Genomic DNA, 23,795 nt, shown 5'->3' with positions numbered 1-23,795 from the left:
CCTTAATCAGGATGTTGCTACAAACTGGATGGAAGAGCCAAGAAGAAACTGGTCAGAGGCTGGAATGTGCCATCTAGTGAAAGAGCCAAGAGAAAACTGGTCAGTGCCTGGAGTATGCTGTCCAGTTCTGGGCACCGGTCCTCAGGAAGGATGTGCTGTAACTGGAGAAAGTCCAGAGAATGGCGACAGAAATAATTAGGGGAATGGAGGATCTCAGCTATGAGGAAAGACTACAAGCATTGAACCTATTCTCTCTGGAGAAGAGACGATTGAGGGGGGGATATGATATCAATGTACAAATATTGTACTGGTGATCCGAGCATAAGGATCAAACTTTTCAGAGAAAGGGAATACAATAAGACACGTGGCCACTCACTAAAACTAGAGGAAAACCGGTTTAACCCTAAAACACGTAGGGGGTTCTTTACTGTCAGCAGTGGGGATGTGGAATTCTCTTCCACAAGCAGTGGTATCAGAGGGGATTATCAATAGTTTTAAAAAAAACGATTAGATGGGCACCTTAAAGACCACAACATACAGGGGTATACAATGTACGGTTAACAGCATGCATGCGCACACACACGTTTAACTGGATGGACTGATGTATTTTCGACCTCGCTAACTTAACTATGTAAGAGGCTACCAAGAGGCATACAGCAACTCTGAAGCTGTTGCAGGAATTTATGACAGAGTGGTCATTGTGTGCATGGGACAACAATATCACAAAATCTCCACAGCTGTGGCTTGTATGGGAGGGTTGCAAGAAAAAAAGCCACTCAAGAAAGGCCACATGCAGTCATGACTGAGTTTTGCCAAAATGAACCTTGAAGATTCTGAGGCCATGTGGAAAAAGGTGTTTTGGTAAGATGAGACTAAAATTAAAATTATTCGGCCTCAACACCAAATGACATGTCTGACAAAAATTTTGATACAGCTCATTATCCACATAAAAAAACATTCCCAAAGTAAATCATAGAGAGGTAATATCCTGTTATGGGAGAGTTTCTCTGCAGCAGGGACTGGTGTCCTTGTCAGGATAGATGGAAAATGGATGGGGCTAAATACTGTCAAATTAATGAGGAAAATTTGCTGACTTCCTAAAAGTTGTCACTGGGAAGAAGGTTTACTTTTCATCATGACAATGACCCAAAGCACACAACAAAAATGAGCACACAGTGGTTGAAAGAGAAAAAGGTAGGCGACTGTCCTTGCATGGCTTAGTCAGAGCCCAGACTTGACTCCAGAAAAACAAACCCCATTGGAAATCTGTGGCATGACTTTAAAACTGCAGTCCACAAACAGTCACCATCAAATTGAACTAAACTTGAACAGTTCTGCAAAGAACAGTGGGCACATTTTGCAAAGTCTAGATGTGCAAAGTTAGTATAGACCTATCCCAAAAGACTAAAGGCTGTAATTAAAGCAAAAGGTGGTTTAACAAAATCTTGACACAAGGGGGTGATCCTTTTTCCAACTCAGTGATTCTGCTTTTAATTTGTTTTTCTGATATGTTGATGTTTTGGCTTTCACTTGGAAGTTGGAGTGGGTAAATACAGCTGGATAGAACAAAAATGGTGTGTCTTAATTTCAGACTGCAAAGCAACACAATGTGATTGCTTTAAGGGGGGGGGGGGGGGGGCTAATTTTCTATACCCACTGTAAATCCTGTATAATACATTTTGCAGAACTCAGGACTGAATGTCATTGGAGAGAGTAGGAAGAAAAGGCTTCCGCCAGCGAGCTCTCAGAGCATTGCTTTTATGGTTTATAAAATAAAACAAAACCTGTAGAGGAAAAATATGGAGGTTGTCATTGTTGAAATGTTGGTTGCGTTGCAACAAGCGGTCACGCTGTTTCAATAGTTTCAGTATGTATGAATAGAGATGAGCTTGAGAATCCTCCAAACTCATCTCTAGCTACTTGGTCCAAACAATCTATTTAAACTTCACTAAAAGCTGATAAAGCCAAAGCCGTTTCTGCATTTTTTTTGCACGCATGATTAAATCATCATTTTAGGTCTGAAGATCACATTAACCCCCAAAACATTATATATTTTCTGAAAGCAGACACCCTAGAGAATAACAGTGGTAGCCCCAATTTTCTATGACACACCCAAATACAAAAAAGGTCTAGGAAATGCAATTTCAGTAAAAAAACAAAAAAAAAAAAAAACACTAAAGTTATCTTTAGGGCACACAAATGCAATAAATTACCCAAATTTTTTGGTAAAATATAAAAGCAGGTTATACCAACCAAGTAAATAGACACCCAACCTTTCAAACCTTAAATTTGCATGCACCTGTGAAAAGGCAACATGCTTCAGTACCCTATATTTTCCATAGGTGATACTTTAAACGCCCCCTATAGGTCATCATTTTAGCGTTACAGAGGTGGTCTGGTGCTAGAAAATTTACCCTTATTTCGGCATGTGTGGTCATATATAAACGTATGTAACATGTATCCCAATCTGCATTTTCAATCTTTCGTACATGGGTATAAATGGGGGAGGGGGGCACAAAAATGTTTTGGGGGTAGGGCTTTTATGTGCTTGGGTGTAATTAAAAATTTTTAACCATTTATTTTTTTTTTTTTTAGTTAAAGCGGAGTTCCAGCCATTTGACTCACCTGTCCAACGGTCCAGCGATGCGGCCGCCCGAAGCCTCGATCCTCTCCCCCGGCATCACTGCTGTGGGCACCCGGCTGTTACAGTTTGCGGCTTCACAGCCGGGTACCCACTGCGCATGCGCGAGTCGCGCTGCGCGCCGTGATTGGCCGGCAATCTTCTGGGACCTCTGACGTGTCCCAGAAGATTGCAGGGAGGGAGGGGGAGAGGAGAACTTCCGCTCAGGGCGCCGCGGCGCTCCGAGCGGAAGTGGGTACCTGTCAAAACTAGGTACCCGCTCCCCCCTCCAAAAAAATGACATGCCAAATGTGGCATGTCAGGGGGGTAGGAACACCTAAAGCAGAAGTTCCACTTTTGGGTGGAACTCCGCTTTAACTTTTTAAACTCTTTTTTCCATCACACAGAGGGGCACCGTTTCCGCAAGTGGAAGCTATCGGGGAGAGGGCAGTGGAGCCACCTGAATGCTTCCATTTGACAGGCAGGAGTCTGCTTTTCAGATTTACACACTTGATTTTTGTAGATTTAATAAAACTGAAAAGTGCAAAATCTGGTGCAACTCTGCACAGAAACCAATCAGCTTCAGTTAAGCTGCAGGGAAAAAAAAAAAATGGTTCCTGCAGCATTTTCGTGCAAATGGGATGAGAGTTCAGCCATACAAACTATATGGCTAAATTCGCAAAATTGCACACACATTGCATGTGATCTGCACAGCAATACGGTGCAAATTACATGTGCTCAATCACAAAAACTGTGCTGCACCAGACATCTAGGCTATTCAATAAAATAGTGAAAAATATAATGTGAAAAACCATAAATGGTGTAAGTAAAAAACATGAATAAAGTGCACTATAAAAATGTCCATAAATCATATGAATTGGATCATACTTGACACATTAACATCCACCTTCAGTGCTTGTAAACAAATTCAGTGCTCAGTGTTGCTCCACCACCCATGCAGTGAGAGTCCATTCAGACTAGCGCGACTTGTCAGACGACTTGGTCGCCTGACAAGTCGCGGTCGGTCGCTCGCCATTGAGTAGTACATGACCCGTTCTAATAGGAGCGACAAGTCGCTCCAACTTAGAAAAAGGGTCCTGTACTACTTTGGGGCGACCTGGAGGCGACTTGCATTGACTTAAGTTATATGAAGTCCGTGCAAGTCGCGCCAAAGCCCCCCCACAAAGTCGTGTCGCGCCCCTCTGAATGGGCTGTAAAGCCTCTCACCTTACATTTTGACCCCGGTCTTACCAGCGGGTCAGAATGAGCAGTTCCCCTCTGGGGATAATCTCCCATCTGATGGAGCACTTTGGCTGGATATTCTTAGGCAGACTCAAAGAATAGATTCTCAGTCTGAATGATGTCATAAATGCATTAGAAAGATAAAGAAGCCAATCTAGTGCTCTCCATAAAAACTCTAAAAAGTTTAATAAAAAAAAATTAGCAACTTATAAAGCAATCACTTAAGCAGTGCAGGCTGTTCAGGCACACACAGTATCCCTCGTGGCGACGTTGACGGACAGGCTCCGCCCCTATACGCGTTCCACCAGACGTTGACTTCCTCGGTAGAGGTGAAGCTGGGCTGTCACTACTCAGATTAAAAAGGCTAGCTGTACTCACGGCACCTGCTCCTATTGGTCCAAACCTGCCCAGCCAAACACCTCCACAAGAATTAACCCCGCTTGGGGTGCTGGACAAGAAAGACCCCAACAAGAAATTAAAAGGACATCCAATAATAATAATAATAATAATAATAATAATGCGCAAATAACCAATTGCAACCAATAAACAGCTAACAGATTACACTAAAAAATCTGAATCAAATAATAGGATGACAAATATAAGCAAGACTCAAAAATCACGGGGCCTATCTAATAGTGACCTCACATCGCGGCCATATACATATAAAAATAGAACCTCATTAATAAGATACCATCACACTAAAAAATTGGTTAAAATACACACACATTTATATAGTCCATATAACTCCCTAATGGCCAACACATATTAAACCTATATCACATTCCATTCTCTGAAATATACTTAATTTGTCACTGATAAAACAGTTGAGGTCAAAGTCAACGTTCAGACCTCCGGGGGAGAGAATACCTTGGCTTCGAAAATCCAAAAGGATTCTCTTCTGCTAAGTTCTAATAGAATTCCCTCCCTTCAATGTTTATTAACTTTCTCTTTCCCCAAAGATTGTAAAGACTCTGGTTTTCGGTTATGAATTTCCCTAAAGTGTCTAGATACATTATGTGTCACAACCCCCTTTTTAATAATTTTATGGTTCTCGGCTACCCTAATGTTTAAACACTTGGAAGTGTGCCCTATATATTGGAGCCCACATCCACACTCCAGCATATCTAGGACACCAATAGTGGAGCAGGTGATAAAGTCTTTCATTTTATACTCTTTTCCTGTGCTATTAGATATAAATGTATTCCTTTTTTTCCTATTCATCATAGTCTGACGACAAACCCCCCATCTCCCGCATGCATGAAAATCTGAAATGAAATCGGAATGCTTTTCTTCTGAATTGTAGGATCTATCACCCCTGGGGCCAACAGGTCCCTTCAGCATAGGTGCTTTTTTATATATATGAACCTAGGCCTCACAGGTAGATGCTGTCCTAATACTTTATCATGCTTGAAGTATGATAAAGTATTAGGACATTATCATGCTTGAAGTATGATAAAGTATTAGGACAGCATCTACCTGTGAGTCTTAGGTTCATATATATAAAAAAACATCTATGCTGAAGGACCTGTTGGCCCCAGGGGTGATAGATCCTACAATTCATAAGACCACTCCGATTTCATTTAGTGTTTTCATGCATGCTGGAGATGTGGGGTTTGTCGTCAGACTAGGATGAACTACTTTTTGCATATTGTGTCATATCAGGAATTTATTCATGTAGATTTTTAAAGCTACTAATGGCGTCACATATTTTCTCCTATTGACTTATCTACTTGCACGATGAAGTAGGCCCATTTGACCTGAAAATATATTGCCCCACCCACAATCATAACATTTTCCTTATTTTATCTTTAAAGTAATTGTAAAGTTTTTTTTTTTTAAATAACATGTTATATACTTACCTGCTCTGTGGCGTTGTTTGGTTTTGCACAGAGTGACCTGAATCCCTCTTCAGCGCTCCTGGCCCCTCCCTCCAGTTGAGTGACCCCACAGCAAACAGCTTGCTATGGGGGCACTCAAGCCAAGTCACAGCTCCCTGTATCCATTCACACATGGAGCAGTGACCTGCCCCCCACCCCTCTCTCCTGATTGGCTGACTGACTGCAGCAGGTACCAATCAAGCCGTGCTGCTGTCTCAGCCAATGAGTGGAGGGGAGTCCCGGGCAGTTGACACTCCTGCAACATCACTGGATAAAGATGGGCTTATGTAAGTATTAGGGGGGCTGCTGTACACAAGTTTGTTTTGTCTTAATGCATAGAATGCATTAAGATTTAAAAAAAAAAAAAAACTCTTTACAATCCCTTTAATTTACACAAACCAAGGGGGTTTTTTTTAGCATTAAAAATGGGATAAAGCTCTCTTAAAGGAAAACACATATGTTCACTGAGTTTTCCATTTTGTCACATTATAAAGTTGCACTAATATGATATTTTAAGCAGATTTTCAGCACATTTTGGAGGTAAAAATATGTGGCTGCACAAATTACATAAATGCTACTTTGGAAAAAACAGGAAAGAATAACATTTGCATCCAAATCTGCTATCACATTAAATAACTATTTGATATTCTGAGAATAACAATATATGTTAGGGTAGAGTACAAATGCTAAACAGTATAATGTGCAGAACAGAGACAACAGAACCAATCTGGGCCTCAAGGGGATTAGGGAGAAAGGCAGCGGGTCTCAAGTGGTTATAATACAGAGGTAAAAGTCTGAAAAAATGTCTTTGTTTCAGGCAACCATCAACCATTGTTCTTGTTTTCTACTATTCTCCTACTGAATTGGTATAAGAGCCCAAAAACCAATAGCCTTCAAAAGCCAGGATTTCCCAGCTGGCATAATCTCCATTTATTTCTGATCTGTTTTTGGTATTTGGAATTTACCCATATAGCCCCCATTTTACTTAATTTATTTATTCACTGGCAAGCCAGACAACAGTCTACTGTAAGAAAGTAAAGAGGAGGATTTGGCTGCATAACTGAAGCTGTCCTTGTAAAAATCTTTTGAGTCACACTTCTTAGTAAGGACTGTCCTTGAAGTGAACAACTGGGGAAAGAATTGTGTTCTCCATTTTTTTTTTTTTACATAGCATTGTCTTTTGCATAAACCCCTTAGCTAATAGGACAATTAAAAAAAATTCTTACATCTAAAATAGTAATGATATTCCAATTGTATGATGTTTCAAGGAAAGAACTCCCCAGTGCTTTAATGCAAAATACATAATGTATAATAGCACATTACCAAAAGAACAAACACTAAACTTCTGTACAGTATAAAATGTAAATTAGACTAGGTAGGCTGTTTCGCTCAAGTCACCTATACCAGCTGTTCGCAAATGGTGTGGTTGATGTATGGATAGTTTTACAACTAGAACAGTCTTTGTTGCTTCTCATCATCCTTAGCACCTATACAGAATTACTGTATTTTCTGGCGTATAAGACTACTTTTGAGCCTCAAAAAAATCCTCCAAAAATGGGGGGGGTCGTCTTATACGCCGAGTATAATATCTCCAAGGTACCCTAAGTATAAGTATTACCGGTAGATGTAATCTCTCAAGACTCTGGCTGTGTGGGAATCCTGTACCAGAATACCGTATGTACCGTAGCTTCGGCTACATACAGTATACCGCGCTGAGCCAATCACAGGGATCGATGTATTCTATTATTGAATGCAAAGCCTGCTCGGATTGGCGGAGTAACATCAGCCCGCCTCTCTGACTCTGCCAATCCAAGCAGGCTTTGCATTCAATAATAGAATACATCGCTCACTGTGACTGGCTCAGCGCGGTATACTGTATGTTTGACCCAGATCTCACAATAAAGAGGACCTGTCCTGCTTATTTCTATTACAAGGGATGTTTACAATCCTTGTAATAGGAATAAAAGTTATCATTTATTTTTTAAAGGAACAGTGTAAAAATAAAAAAGGTAAATAAAATATTAAATCGCCCATGCAGAAGCGAACACATACGCAAGTTGCGCCCACATATGTTAACGTGATTCTGCTTACATCTGCATGACCCAAATCCCCCTTCTTACATCTGCACATCCCCTCTTAATAATTCTAGCCCTAGGCCTCCTCTAACTCTAAACTGGTAACCTGTAGAAAAATTTAAAGCGTCGCCTATGGAGATTTTTAAGTGTTCAATGTTTGTCGCCATTCCAATGCGCAATTTTGAAGCATATGTTGGGTATCTATTTACTTGGCGTTAACATTAGCTTGCACATTATACAAAAAAAAAAAGGCTAACTTTACCGTGTAGTTTTTTTTTTTTTTTTAAATGCAGTGAAATGTATTTTTTCCCCAAAAAAATTGCATATGAAAGACCGCTGCGCAAATACCGCGTAACAAAAAATTTTGCAACACCCGCCATGTTATTCTCCAGAGTCTTTGCTAAAAATATGTTTGTAATATATGTGTGAGAGATAGATATATATATATATATATATATATATATATATATATATATATATATATATATATATATATATATATATATATATATATATATATATATATATATATATATATATTAAAATCAGTATTTTTTGTTATATATATTTGGGAGTTCCAAGTCATTTTCTAACAAAAAATACTGATTTTAATTTGTAAACATGTATCAGAAATAGGCCTGCTCCTTAAGTGGTTAAAGACCTAACTTTTTTTTTTTAATTCGTCTGGGTTTCAAAGTTAGGCTCAAGAAGCGCGCAAATTTCAGTGCAAGTTTGGAGTCTGACTGATGTGACTTTTTATACTCTCTGGCATTAAAGTTGTATCAAAATCAGAGTAGTGCAGGAACCTTTATAAAGTTGGGACAGACTAGTGTAGTAGCAGTTAGGACAGCTCTCATAGGGAAACATTGATAGGTTGATGATGATAGGTGTCCCTTCTGGATAGTTTTCCTTCACCTCTTGTTCCTGTGACAATTTTGGTTTGATTGCCCAAATCAAGAGAATGCTCATGGGACAAATAAAGAGAATCTCACCAGCAGAGACATAGAAGACAATAAAAGCCTGACAAGTGTTTGAACTCTTTACATACACGTTAAAAAAAAAAAAAAAAAAAAAAAAAAAAAAAAAACAAAAAAAAACATAAAAAACTAAATATTTTGGTTGGAAATACACCGATTTGGACAACCCTGTCATTTTTAGCCATGCACTTTGAAATGTGGAGAAAAAGGCACCACAAGACCTAGGAGTCATCGTTGACACAAGCGTTTTCACATTAGATCAAATGTGTGAGTTCTAATTCCGTATGGTATTGAGAACCAAAAAATCCTGATAAATTTGGTTAAAACTGTCCATCCATAAAGATCAAAGTAAAGTGTGTACATTCTTATACAATGGATGACTAATGCTAATATGGGGCCACAATAAATTATTTACAGGACTTATAGTGTTTGCTTTTTTTTTTATCTTACAACCCTCATAGTTGGTTGAGACACAGCAGCAGCACCTTATGCCTCGTACACATGCATCGATTATTGGCCGGGAATTTTCGGCCAACGTCCGATCGGCCGATTTTCAGCTTGTTAGTATGATGCTTCCGACAACCGACTCCGACTTTTCGGCCGAAAGAAATCTGGTGTGCAGGCTATAAAATTTTTGTTGGCCGTCAACACAACGGCCGATTTTCCGTCAGTCAGTACAGATTTCGGCAGACAAAAATCTGATAAGCAAGACTGGGCATGCTCAGAGATGAAAAAACACACGGAAAGTAAACCAGCACATGACATCACTTCTGAAGTAGATTTTTGTTGGGTGAGAAAATTCGTGTGCAGTCTAGGCACATTCCAACCAACAAAACACCACTCTGGACAAAAGTCGGATGATTGGTCGGCCGATAATCGTTGCGTGTGTATGAGGCATTAGGCTTGGCTGCTATCAAAGTCAGTTAGCCCATGAGGAGAGGCAGCCAATGAGTAGAGAGGGGACTGGGGCAAACCACAGCTACGAGTCTGAATGGACACAGCACTGTGGCTCGGCTGCCTCCATAGCATGCTGCTTGCTGTGGGGGCACTCGACAGGAGGGAGGGGCCAAGAGTGTCGGCGAGGGACCCAAGGAGTTTCAGGGCTACTCTCTGTTAGGGATGCACCGAAATGAAATTCTTGGCCGAAGCCGAATAATAATGAAATGTTTGGCCGAAGGCCGAAGCCCGAATACCGAACGCGGTGTTTCGCATTTTTTCCATTTATTTTGCCAATTTTTTGTCCTCTCTCTTGTCCTCATGTCTCTCTCTCTCTTGTCCTCTCATGTCCTCTCATGTCTCTCTCCCTAAATGTTACTGTAGGGAATGGGATTCAGTGCACACTGCAGCCTTGTACCATAGGGTTAATGTTAGTGACACTGAAGGGATTGGGAAGGATGCTAGGAATGGAAATCAGGAAGCATGCAGGCAGCCTTGTAAATTTTAATTGCAGATACAGGGCACTGGGCAGGTCAGGGTTAATGTGGTAACATCAATTACTCAGTGACAGTCAGTCAGTGTGGACTCGATCAGATTATACAGTGACAGACAGTCTCTCATAGTGGTGGTAGTAGGAGGCTTGAGGTGGACTAGTAGGAGCCTGGAAAGGAGCACAGCCGCATACATACATTACTCACTCGTGCACTGCAGCCCGCCCCACACATTCAGTGAGTCTTACTCTCCTCCCTAGTTTTTTCAATGGCACATTCAGGAAGCCAATCACGCCGTGAGTAGCGGCACAATAATGTTCGGCCGCCGAATATTCGGTGCATCCCTACTCTCTGTGCAAAACCACTACACAGAGCCAGCAAGTATGACATGTTTGGTATTTAAAAAAAACAACAACGAGACTTTAGTATCACTTTAAGAAATTCCAGAATTCAAGTATCCAATAAAATCCAAAAACATGACAGATAGGACATAGCTTTTATAGATGACTAAATTATAGTCAATGGATACACACTCAGTAAATAAGTGCCTGCTACCCCTAGCTGGACAGTCCGACATTGAAGCCCAATGGCAATTGACCAACTATGAATGCAATACAAAAGCATGCAACAATCATTTGCTTTCTAACTTAATTGGTATGATAGTACAGGAATGCAAGCTTTCCTTAGAAGCAAAAGTAAAACATTCATGGCCAGCTTTGGAAGAAGCTTATTCCAAGCCATACTCCTACATATCTTGGCAGAACAAATATTCTAACAAATCTACAAGTATGTTTATTTAATGACATTTCACAATGCATAATCCCTAACACTAAATGAATATTTCAGGAGCTGATAAAAGTTAGTTAAGTACAATTACTTCCCCACGTGAATTATAAACCATTCTGAGCAAGTATAGAGATTTTCTGTACAATCATATAGATAAATAATTGATCGATCGATAGAGATAGTATGTCTTGATGCGAGACATTAGGACTGTTAGTAAGTACACTGAAAGACCACACATACGCTAAAGAGAAAAAACTGAAACTGTGATATCTTAAAAGCCTCATATGACAGCTGGGAAAATGTGTCTGTCTAGTCTATCCTTTAGCTGGGATCCATCATCAAAATTAAGTCTCAGGTTGCTCAGGGCAGCCTGATCTCATGGTTGGCCCATGTGTGCAATTTAATAGCAGCACAGGCAAAAGACTATTTTGATTTTTAAAAATAGGGATACAGATTACAGACAGATTCTGTCTAAATTGCCAATAAAATACTGAATGGATTCAAGTGTCTCTTGTAACCTGGACTATAAACAACCATTCCACAGCAGATGAAGTTTGGGTTTCTAGTATACAAAATATGCTGTACATATCTAATGACAAACACATAAAAAATAAAGTAGAATAAAATAAGGACCAATAACATGCTGCCAGATGTGAGATTTTCCTAAAGAATAAAAAAAGTTGCTGCCCTGTCTGAGCAGAATTGACACCACGAGTAAAACACGATATAACCGATTCAAATCCATTGAATGATGTGATAGCTGCCAGCCTTAAAACACCAAAGTACCCCAGCAGAAAGCACTATCCATTGCAGACTTGCATGTTATTTATGATGATGGGTTTTTGTTCAGATGAAATATTACATTTCTATGTGCAGAAACAATATTCATTTGCAATATCCTTGATATTTAATAAAACTTGCTGAACAAGAAAATCATCAATTACAACAAAGCAGGAATAAGAAACACATACATTAATATACATGCATGCAAATCTAGATTTAGAAATATAACTACCATACTGAAACTGGTTTCTGCCTACACATGTTTTGCTTATACCAATGGTAACCAAGTTATATGAAATCTGATAAAGACTAAGTGGCAAGATATGAAATCAATAAAAATTTAAATTCAAGGAGATAATTTGTGTGTTCTAAATACAACACAACATGACAATTTCCATGGTACTATACACAGACATTATCCTTGCAGACACCAATACACACTCTTGTTTACATGGTAGGGGAATATATATAAAAAAAAGAAATGCATAGCCATTTCCCCAGTGACTCTGTATGTAAATTTGCTCAGCGCTAACTGGGCATAATAAATGCGTTTTCAGCTATTTCCCCCGCTGAAAGTGGAACTTCCCTCTAAGTGCCCTTTCACACTGCTCTGTATCAAGATCGCAGTAAAAGCGCATAAGCATTTTTACAGCAATTTTGCTGTGTTTCAGATGCGTTTCCTGTGAATTTTCAGGTTGACTGTACCTGTGAAAAATGGAGATGTGACTCAAAAATGCAAATTGTGGTGCGTTTTTACCACAAGTTTACAGCGTTTTCCATTTATTTCAAATGGAAAGCTGTGTTTTTTGTGCAGTTTTCAAAACCACACCAAAGATGCAACATGCAGGTCTTTTCAAGATGCACCACACCTGTAACAGTGGTGGGAAGAGTCCCATAGGATTGGGAGGGAAACATTTTTCTTGCGTTTTTATTGCAAGGTAAAAATGCAGGGGAAAAAACGTATGAATGTGAAAGGGTCCTTAACCACTTCCATACAGGACAGTTACACCCCCTTCCCGCCCAGGCCAATTTTCAAATTTTAGCGCTGTTGCATTTTGAATGACAATTGCGCAGTCATGTAACACTTTACCTAAACCAAATTTATGTCATTTTTCCCCACAAATAGAGCTTTATTTTAGTGGTATTTGATCACCGCAAGGTTTTTTCTTTTTTGGTACACAAATAAAAAAAAAAAAAGACCGAAAAGTTTAAAAAAAAAAAAATAATAATATTTGCTTATGTTATAAAATTTTGTAAATGGATGTTTTTTCCTGCACTGATGGGTACTGATGAGGTCGCACTGACAGGCACTGATAGGCAGCACTGATGGGCACTGATAGGTGGCACTCATAGGCAGCACTTTTGGGCACTGACGGGCAATAATGGGAACTGATAGATGGAAATAATGGGCACTAGTGGGCAGCACTGATAGATGGCAATGGTGGGCAGCACTGATAGGGAGAGCATCACTGGAAGGCTCTCTGAGCCCTGATTGCCATCCCTGGTGGCCATGGTGGACATCCCTGGTGGTCATGGGTGGGCATCCCTGGTCTCTCTAGTGGCACCCCCCCCCCCCCCCCCAGGGTCTGCACTGGTAATCAATGTTCTGATTACCAGCACAGACCCCCCTGTGTGATCAGTGAGTAATTAGCAAAAAAAATGCTTCAAACTCACTGATCCCCTGGCTGCAGCACAGATCGTCTCTTCTCCTCACTGACAGGATCCGTGTGAGGAGAAGGAGATAAAGCGCCAGTTCACACTGGCGCGACGCTACTTTCAGGGGCGACCTCCGAGATCGCGGTGCGAGCAGCGCGCCGCGACCTCGGAGCGGCCGCCACAGACTTCATAACATTGAAGTCTATGGCGGTCGCCTCCTGGTCGCCCCAAAGAAGCTCCGGACCCTTTTTCTAGGTCGGAGCGACTTGTGTCGCTCCTATTAGAACGGGTCCGTAGCTTCCCTATGGGAGGCGACCTGCGGCGACCTGTGAGGCGACAAGGTCGCCTCACAGGTCGCCCTAGTGTGAACCGGGGCTAAAGCTGTTACAACGGCTGTATTTACATTACATGATGGCTGTGATTGGACACAGCCATCATGTGATCAGGAGGGCCAATCAAAGGGCCCTCCTGCCAAAACTTGTTGCTATGTGTCCTAGGGACACAGGCACATTGAGATCACGCCGCTGCGCGTGCCCACTGTGGCGCGGTCTCGCTCCATCTGCAGGACGTTCGGGAACGAGGACGAGAAGGACGAGACTCCCACCCAGCCGTATATGTACAGTGGTCGGGTGGGAGGTGGTTAATTAACATTGACAATTTTTAATCCTTATGCTACTTTTACTAATAGAGAGGAAGGTATATCGTATTTACTGGTTTTACATTTTATTTTTTTTTACATTTCTTCAGTTACTTTCCAGTTTTCCAGGATTCTCCAGGAGGAGTTCTCTCAGCTAAGGAAAGATGGATTCCAGAAAGTAAACATTTTACGTGAATTATCTGCCCTTTAAGATGTCCAAGACCAAAATTCTAGGGGATGATTTCTCAGAAAAATGAAGCAGAGACATGGATTGATGGGGGAGTTTGCTTTCAATATAAAAAATATTTCAGTAGCCTTTTAGGATTGTGTTGTTCAGATGTAGTGTAGTTTCACTTGAACGAATGTTTTTTTTTTTTTTTTGCAGTAGTAAAAGACCCAATTATTAGATGGAGCTGAAGAGTGTAGGAAATATATAGGTCTGCGACATATGATAAAATGTAACAATTTAAGGGCTCTTTCACACGGGCGTTCCGTATGTCCGTTTTTCATCCCATCCGTTTGCGGATGAAAAACGGACATAATGTATCTCTATGTAAATACGGATGTCATCGGATGATCATCCTCTGACATCTGTTTTTTGTCAGTTCAGTTCAGTTTTTTTGAACGGAGGAGAACCCTATTTTTTCTTCCTTTCAAAAAACGGAACTGAAGCAAAAACGGATGTCAGTGGTGTCATCCGCAGACATCCGTATTTACATAGACATGCATTATGTCAGTTTTTCATCAGTAAACGGATGGGATGAAAAACGGACATACGGACCGGATAACACAAGTGTCATCCGTGTCCGTTACAAAAAAAAAAAAAAGGACCTGATCGGGCAAAAAAAAAGGAACGCCCGTGTGAAAGAGCCCTAAGAGAACGCTAGAGGTAATCAGAAATTCAATGCAGCTATTGGTTACATTTACTAATTCCCTCTAATATTCTTCAGAACTGTTACATTGTATCTCCTGTTACAAAGATGTATGTATCTCCTATGCTTCGCAGCTTTTTGTTGTGCCCATGATGAAGTATTTTACTACTGCAAATGATAAAAGACATACGCTTTTGGCAAAAAATTATTTTTAGGCTTTTTTTTTTTTTTTTTTGCACATAACAAATGTGCTTTTAGAGTCACTGAATAACTAGGTGATCTTTTTTTATAAATAGACTCCTATAGGGTGTGTTTTCATTCTGAAGGATTGGGACCTGTTCTACAGATTTGGCCCTGTCCAAGCAGAACTTCACACAAAATGTATCTTTAGGGTCAATATGCGTTAACGATTGCCACAGTAACAGTTGAGTCTTGTGCTTTATTTGCGCTAACGTAACAATTTCAGGGAAACTACCACGTTCGTAGGTCCAAGCTGTACTGATACACAGACATTTTTCAAAATGCTAAAGCTATGTGTACAGTACTACTTAGACCTAAGAAGGAGGTGGTAGTACACTATATTCATCCTCGGTTCCGACTTTCTGTGAAACATGGGAGGAAAGGCAGACGATCGTTCCCCCTAATTTTCTTATAGTGTGTGTGCCCACCTTAAAGCGGTTGTAAACCCAAAAACGCAAAAAAAAAACCTGCAAGACAAAGGCATAATGAGCTAGTATACATTGCATACTAGCTCATTATGTATTACTTACCTTAGAACAAAGCCCCGACACGGACCCCCGGACAACGTTGCGGGCGCTGCCATGATCACTCGCTGTCTCTTCCGGGTTCGGCGGCTCCGGCGCTGTGATTGGCCGGAGCCGCGATGACGTCACTCCCGCGCATGCGCGCGGGAGTGATTTTCCAGCAAGCTCCCGGCAAGCAAAACTGAAGGTCCCCCCGGACCTTCAGAGCATATGCGCCGCTCGCGTGAGCATGCACCGTGCCGGTTTAGGAGATATTATTTGTACCTACAGGTAAGCCTTATTATAGGCTTACCTGTAGGTAAAAGTGTAAAAAAGCAGGATACTACCGCTTTAACGTGGTTGTAAAGGCACAAGGTTTTTTACCTTCCTCCAATCGGTCTCCATATGCCCTTAGCTCAAGCATGGTGTGGTTAGCTGAGAAAACCCCTCCCCCTTCCTGAAGACTCCTGGGATGTATGACATTTGCCTAGGCATGCAACCAGGTAGTACAGAAAAAAAAAAAAAGTATAAAAATAAATATAACACACCTATCTATTTATAAATTCTGGCAGCATGAGGATTAAAAATAATCAATGTTGATTGAGAAAGTGAAGTTCTGCCTTAAGGCCTCTTGCACACTGCTGCCTGAGACCGCCCAATTTTCAGGCATAGGTCATTTCTCTTTAACTGATCAATAATGCAGCCCATTGTTTTCATTGAGGCTGTCCACAAAGGTGCGTAAACAGCTGCATATAGATCAATTAAAAAGGTCAGTAAATACATCCACGATCATACACGAGGACAAACCTGAACAGTTAATTGAATTTGTATGAAATCAGTCATGTCCATGTACTAGATAGTTGTTGGAAGATCTAAAGGAGATTGTGCAATCAGATTTTAGTGGTCTAATACTGCATATCGCTGGGTTCTCACAGCTCCCCGAGGAGAGAGATTCTAAATGTCAGTCAGCAGCTCTGCCCCCTTCTCGCTCACCAAAACGCTGGCCTGTGGATGGAGTGGCCAACTCAGGTTCTCAGCAGCTCGCTGAGCCAGATGCCAGTTCAGACATATGGACAACCCTGACTCCATGGTCGCCATCTTGCCTGAGCCTGGACCGGCTCTGTGACATCAGCAGACAGCAGACTTCAGCCCACTGTCTGCTGAAAACGGGTCATAGGATTGCAAAATGAACTGCACGCCTGTGATCCAGAGTACAGCCAAACTAGCTTTGGCTGGACGTCCCCTTTAAATAAGGACATATGCATTCCAGTACATTTTTGGTGCCTTCCTGGGTGTTTTTGAAGCGTTTTACTGCATTCCAGAAAAGTCCAGTGTAGAAAAAAATGCAGCATGTTTCACTTTTTTTCTGAAACACACTGGAACTGACTGCATTGGTTTGTATGCTATTTTGAGGGTAACTCCGCTTTCATGGGGAAGAAAAAAAATGGCAAATAAAGAATAATATAGCGTATACAAATATGACTTGTGTCACAATTGTAACAGAATATTAAAAATGACCTTTCCTTTTCCATCTGCAGCCGCTGTAATTTTCAGAAAATACAATATGGCTACCTGGAGGTGTTCTGTACACAGAATGAGTACTGACCACATCCAATAAACATTTCCTGCTTGTGTGATTGGCCCAAAAAGTCTGCACTTAGATAAAAGTCAGGTTTTATGCATTGCTGCAACAAAAAGGTGATGTTTTGGTGAGATACTCCCAATAGGAACACGTCTAAAGGGATGCAGGCCCAGCAGCTTTCCTCACTAGAGCCCTGCAGCTGCACAGCTGATTGAGAATTATGAAACCACTCCCATTAGACCAGCCTTTTTCAACCAGGGTGCCATTTCTTCAAGTGTGCCTTGACAAAATGCCTAAAAGTTTACTAAAAGTTGTATACAAGCCAGCAGGTGGATTGTGCCTGCCTTTTAGAGACACAAAACCACATGTTTTCAATATGCACCATTACATTTTTCTAGACACTGGTATCCTAACAACCAATGACATCATCAGTTAATAAGGAGAATGTCTGTTGCCTTCACAGCATCCTTGTTTGACCCTTCTGTGCCCCTCTCCCACAGCACTGGGGTGACATTAGCTGACTAATGGAGAAACATTGGAATACTAGTCAGTACCAGCGTGCAAAAAAGTGTATTTGCTTTGGATGACTAAATCACCTCCAACGTTGGGTGTCCTACATGTGAATGTTGCTGCCTTGTGTAAAGCTATTAAAATAGTTTTTCACATTTTAGACTGGGGTGCCTCTAGACTGTCCATAATTTTAAAGTGTGCCTTGAAATGTTGAGGAATACTGCATTAAGCTGGATACACACTATACAACTTTTGTTGGATTTCTTTTACATTTACCTTAATCTACGTAGTGCAAGGGCCTGCTTGATTGCATACAATTTGAAAGTCTTTAGTTTTGACCTCATATTACATGGTTTTGATAATGTGAAAAATCAACCTGAAGAAAATTATAGTGTGTGTGTCCAGCTTTAAGCCTCGTACACACGATCAGATTATCCAACGATCTGTCGTCCGTTTTTTGTTGCATGCTAGTCTTCATATGAAAATTCCCGTATGACAGAATTTAACTTCAGAAGTGATGTAATGTGTTGAATTGTTTTGTATGTGTTCTTTCATTTCTGAGCATGCCTAGTCTTGCTCTTACGATTTTTTCCCGGAAGAAAACTATACTAATTAAATGGAAATCTGACTTTGTGTTGACATACGATAAAAATTTTATGGCCTGCACATCAAGATTTTGTCCTCTGAAAATCCATAATCGGCTGTTGAAAGCATCATATTAACAATCCGAAAATCAGCAGATCGTTTGTCGGGCGAAATTCTACTTCCGATTTTCGTATCATCGTGTGTACGGGCCTTCAGACTCACTCAGCACAGAGGAACAGTGATTTCTTCAGAATATAAAAAGTTAGGAGTCTGCAACAAAGGATTTTTATCCTTGCAATGCACAAACCACCTAGAGGGAAATGTTTTTTCTCAAAAAAAAAAGTATGGAGTTACGATTGAAAACCATATAACCTATCCATGCATTTTTTGATGCAGAAAAAAAACCGCACCGGACTGCATGTGGTGTAAACTGGCCCTTAAAAAAAAAAGAAGACAAATGCAGCCACCACATTAAGGATTTGTAAGCTGTAATATATTCCATTTTTTTGTTTGGGGTTTAACCACTTGCCGACTGCCTGCCGAAGGCTCGTCTGCGCGACAAGCCATACCTGTACGGCAGTTCGAGGGAGTGCTCCTGGGGTGCGCACCTGACCCCATTAGGCAGTGGGGAAGCCGATCCACGAGACCGGTGGCCGTGATTGCTTCCAGTGGAGAGAGAACGATGGTCAGCTGTTGTAAACACAGTAGACCATTGTTCTCTCTGGAATGAACACAGAGCCTGTGATCCTTCTATTAAAGAGGAAGTAAACCCTCCTCTGACACTTTTACCTATAGGTAAGCCTATGATAAGGCTTACCTATAGGTACTGTAAATATCTCCTAAACATGTACCGTTTAGGAGATATTTACCTTACATGCAGCCGGTGACATCACTGGCGCAGGCGCTCTGAAGGAACGGCCACTGGTGCCGTTCTTTCAGAGCCCTGTGCCGTGACCGTCGGCTCCGGCGCGCAGGAGTGACGTCACTGCGGCTCCGGCCAATCAGATGGCCGGATGCCGCGATCCCGGAAGACGGGCGACAGGACATCTCGCCCGTCAGAGGTAAGCGGGTGGCACGGCGGGGACTCGTTCTAAGGTAAGTATTTCATAATGAGCTAGTGTGCGATGTATACTAGCTCATTATGTGTTTCTCTTTCAGTTTGTAAAAAAAAAAAAAAAAATGTAACTGAGTTTACAACCTCTTTAAGGATCACAGGTCTCCGTGTTAATTCCACAAGCCCCCCTCCATACAGTTAGAAAACCCCCTAGGCTCACACTTAACCCTTTGATCGCCCCTGAGTTAACTTCTTCCCTACCAGTGTTATTATTACAGTAACAATGCATATTTTTAGCACTGATTACTGCAGTAATGTGGCTGGTCCCCCCAAAAGTGTCAAAAATGTCAGTTAGGTGTCCGATCTGTCCGTCGCAGTCGTGCTAAAAAAAAAAAAAATTTTGTAGATCACCGTCACTACTAGTAAAAAAATAAAACCTTTGCCCTAGTTTTTAGACGTGATAACTTTTGCACAAACCAATCAAAATACGCTTATTGGGATTTGTTTTACAAAAGCTATGTAGCAGAATACAAATTGGCTTAAAATCATGAAAAAAAATGATTTTTACTTTTGGGGGGGGGGGGGGAGAATGTAATATAGCAAAGTAAAAAAATATATTTTTTTTTTTTTTCAGAATTATCACTTTTTTCTGTTTATAGCACAATACATAAAAATCACAGAGGCGATCAATTATCACCAAAAGAAAGCTCTATTTGTGGGGGGAAACGACAATTTTATTTGGGTATATTATCGCACGACTGTGCAATTGTCAGTTAAAGTAACGCAGTGCTGAATCGTAAAAAATAGCCTGGATGTTAAGGGGAGCAAAACCTAGTCCAGAAGTGGTTAATACTGCTGTAAGAGGGGATTCCCTCTCACTTCCTGTTGTGCCTACATGACAGGAAGTGAAGGAGTATCTAATAGGATGGAGAGGAGACAAACAAACAGGAGTTTTAACCTACACCAAATAAGTCTTGTGACCTCCTGTAGACAGAGCAGGGAAGGCCTGAGGTAGTGAGCAGCACACAGGTGGGGTGAGTTAGGACTGAGTAATATGATGTCTTCATTAGAATCCAGAGAGGTGAGCTGGCCATGTGAGGGGGTGTAATGTCAGTAATGTCTCCTGTACACAGCACTTCCCTAAACACAGGCTGGAGTGATACCCTCCCAGCACACACAGCCCAGCCATCCCCTCTCCTCCACCATGTATACACTGTGTATAGGTAACCTCCTCCCCCCTCCATGTCTGCACCCTCCTTCTCCACTCTTCGCTCCCCCCTACCCACACACTTTTGTCCCGCTTACCGTTCGTCAGACCGGGGCCGCCGAGCAGAAGGACGTTCACAGCGACGACGAAGAAGGCCGGCAGCTTCGCCATAGTAACCAGCGCACGGCGACCACTCAACTGCGCGAACACAAGCAATCCAGACAGGGCAAGCACTACGTGAGCGCGCCGCACAGCACAGCCTCCTTTTACCTGTGGAACGCAAAGTCTGCGTCCCACGCCTCGCTCGCAGGGCGCCCCGCCCGCCCCTCCAAGAGGAAGGCGCGAGCGCGGATTGGCTCTCCTCTGGCGCCCCGCCTGTTTCCAGCAAAGCGGGCGGCGATGAGGCCGATGACGTCAGGCGAGGAATCTTTTGTTTCGAGTCGGTGGGCAGCGCGTATTCGGGTCGAGCGTGGAGCGCGCCTTAAAGGGGCAGCGTGGGCTGGCGCTGGCTGTCTGCCGGCATTTAATAAAGCGCCTGGCTGTCTGGGGCCCTGCCTGCAAATAGACACATGGCCGAGTCTGCTGCACAAGGGGGCGACTGAGGCCAGCCTGCACACCGGCGGCTCGCTGTGCCTGCTGGGAAATCCTCCTGCCGAATTTCCGCCTTTCCGCTTAGATTTCCCTCGTTTACAGTCTGTGGTGTTTACTGTCCCCGGGGTTGTGTTACTGCTCCGAGCAGGGGAAATGTATTTCTCTCACTATATCCTGAGGGGTTCAATAGGCTGCAAGTTTCATCCACAGACCCATTAACTGCTTCACTACCCAAGACATTTTCTCTGATTTCCCAATAAAATGGGGCTAGTTGCAATTTTTTCATGTCACACGATAGTGTGCGTGTTTATCAAACGCAAATCTTCCGTAAACAAACGCAAAAAAAGCACACAAACGCAAAAAAATAAAGGTTAGTTTGCCGCCAGTAAATAGATACTAAAAATAACAGTAAGGCCTCATGCACACATGGCGTTTTTACAGCTGCTTTTAGGAGCGTCAGACTTTTTTTTTAATCACAGCGGGAGTGCGGCTCTGGCAACGTGCGCGCACCACCGAGGCCGCGTGCACATAATCACAAAAGTTCATTTTAACGCACAAAAAAGCACACACAAATGCAAAAAAAACAATGGTGAGTTTGCCGCCAGTAAATAAATAACAGTAAGGCCTCATGCACACATGGCTTTTTACAGCTGCTTTTAGGAGCGTCAGACGTTTTTTTTTTTTTTAATCACAGAGGTAGCGCAGCTCTGGCGGTGCGCACGCACCACCGAGACCGCTTGCACATAATCACAAAAGTTAATTTTAACGCACACAAGCACAAAAAAGCATGCACAAATGCAAAAAAACAAAGGTGAGATTGCCGCCAGTAAATAAATATTAAAAATAACAGTAAGGCCTCATGCACTCATGGCAATTTACAGCTGCTTTTAGGAGCATCAGACTTTTTTTTTTTTAATCACAGCGGGAGCGCGGCTCTGGCGGCGCGCGCGCACCACCGAGACCGCGTGCACATAATCACAAAAGTTCATTTTAATGCGCACAAGCACAAAAAAGCACACACAAACGCAAAAAAAACAAAGGAGATTGCCGCCAGTAAGCGCCGGTTCACACTACCGTGTCGCTACTTCCCGGGGCGACCTCCGAGATCGCGGTGCGAGCAGCGCGCCGCGACCTCGGAGCGGCCGCCACGGACTTCATAACATTGAAGTCTATGGCGGTCGCCTCCTGGTCGCCCCAAAGAAGCTCCGGACCCTTTTTCTAGGTCAGAGCGACTTGTGTCGCTCCTATTAGAACGGGTCCGCAGCTTCCCTATGGGAGGCGACCTGTGAGGCGACCAGGTCGCCTCACAGGTCGCCCTAGTGCATGGGTAGGCAACCTTGGCTCTCCAGCTGTTGCAGAACTGCAAGTCCCATAAGGCACTGCAAGACTCTGACGGCCACAGGCATGCCTCCCCAAGGCAAAGGCATGATGGGATTTGTAGTTTCAACTCAACTGGAGAGCCAAGGTTGCCTACCCCTGCCCTAGTGTGAACCGAGGCTAAATAGATACTATAAATAACAGTAAGGCCTCATGCACACATGGCGTTTTTACAGCTGCTTTTAGGAGCGTCACACGTTTTCTTTTTATAATCACAGTGGGAGCGCGGCTCTGGTGGCGCAAGCGCACCACCGAGACCGCGTGCACATAATCACAAAAGTTCATTTTAACGCACAAAAGCACAAAAAAAGCACGCACAAATGCAAACAAAGGTGGGATTGCCGCCAGTAAATAAATATTAAAAATAACAGTAAGGCCTCATGCACACAGGGCGTTTTTACAGCTGCTTTTAGGAGCGTCACACGTTTTTTTTTTTTTTTTGCAGCCTAAAAAGACCCCTCCATTTTTTAATAAAAATGACGTGGCCATTATTTGCGATTCAGGAATGCGTTACTTTAACAATTGCGCAGTCGTGTGACGCTGTACCCAAAAACAATTGATGTCCTTTTTTTACCCACAAATAGAGCTTTCTTTTGGTGGTATTTGATCACCTCTGCGGTTTTTAGATTTTGCGCTATAAACAAAAAAAGAGCAACAATTTAAAAATATATATATATATTTTACTTTATGCTCTAAAACATTCCCAATAAAAAAAATCTAATTTTTTATCAGTTAAGGCCAATTTGTATTCTGCTACATATTTTTGGTAAAAAGAAATCCCAAAAAGCATATATTGATTGGTTTGCGCAAAAGTTATAGCGTTTACAAACTATGGGATACATTTTTTTACTTTTTATTAGTAATGGCAGCAATCAGGGATTTTTAGCAGGACTGTAACATTGTTGCGGACAAATCTGACACTAATGCCCCATACACACGTGCAGATTATCTGCAGACTTACCAAAACCATATAATATGAGGTCAAACCTAAACACTTTCAATTTGTATGCAATCCGGCAGGCCCTTGCACTACATAGAAAAGGTAAGTGTGTATGGGGCATAAGTGACACTTTTTGGGGACCAGTGACACCAATACAGTGATCAGTGCTAAATATCATGCACTGTTACTGTATAAATGACACTGGCAGGGAAGGGGTCAATACTGGGGATGATGAAGGGGTTAAATGTAAGCCT

General features: G+C 42.0%; 1 protein-coding gene across 1 annotated transcript in view; it reads right to left on the bottom strand.

Moving 5' to 3' along the window:
- Nucleotides 1-20,877, bottom strand: part of ACVR1B (activin A receptor type 1B) — an 84,783-nt gene extending 63,906 nt beyond the window's left edge. The window contains exon 1 of the mRNA XM_082245495.1: nucleotides 20,732-20,877. Within this exon, the coding sequence (XP_082101621.1) occupies nucleotides 20,732-20,804 (73 nt within the window). The 5' untranslated portion in view covers nucleotides 20,805-20,877. The remainder of the gene's footprint in view (nucleotides 1-20,731) is intronic.
- Nucleotides 20,878-23,795: the final 2,918 nt, after the last annotated feature.

This window comes from Pelophylax lessonae (assembly GCF_965119305.1).
Source record: "Pelophylax lessonae genome assembly, chromosome: 2".
Taxonomy (NCBI): domain Eukaryota; kingdom Metazoa; phylum Chordata; class Amphibia; order Anura; family Ranidae; genus Pelophylax; species Pelophylax lessonae.
The sequence above is the reverse complement of the archived record's forward strand: the minus strand, read 5'-3'. Positions and strand labels throughout refer to the sequence as shown.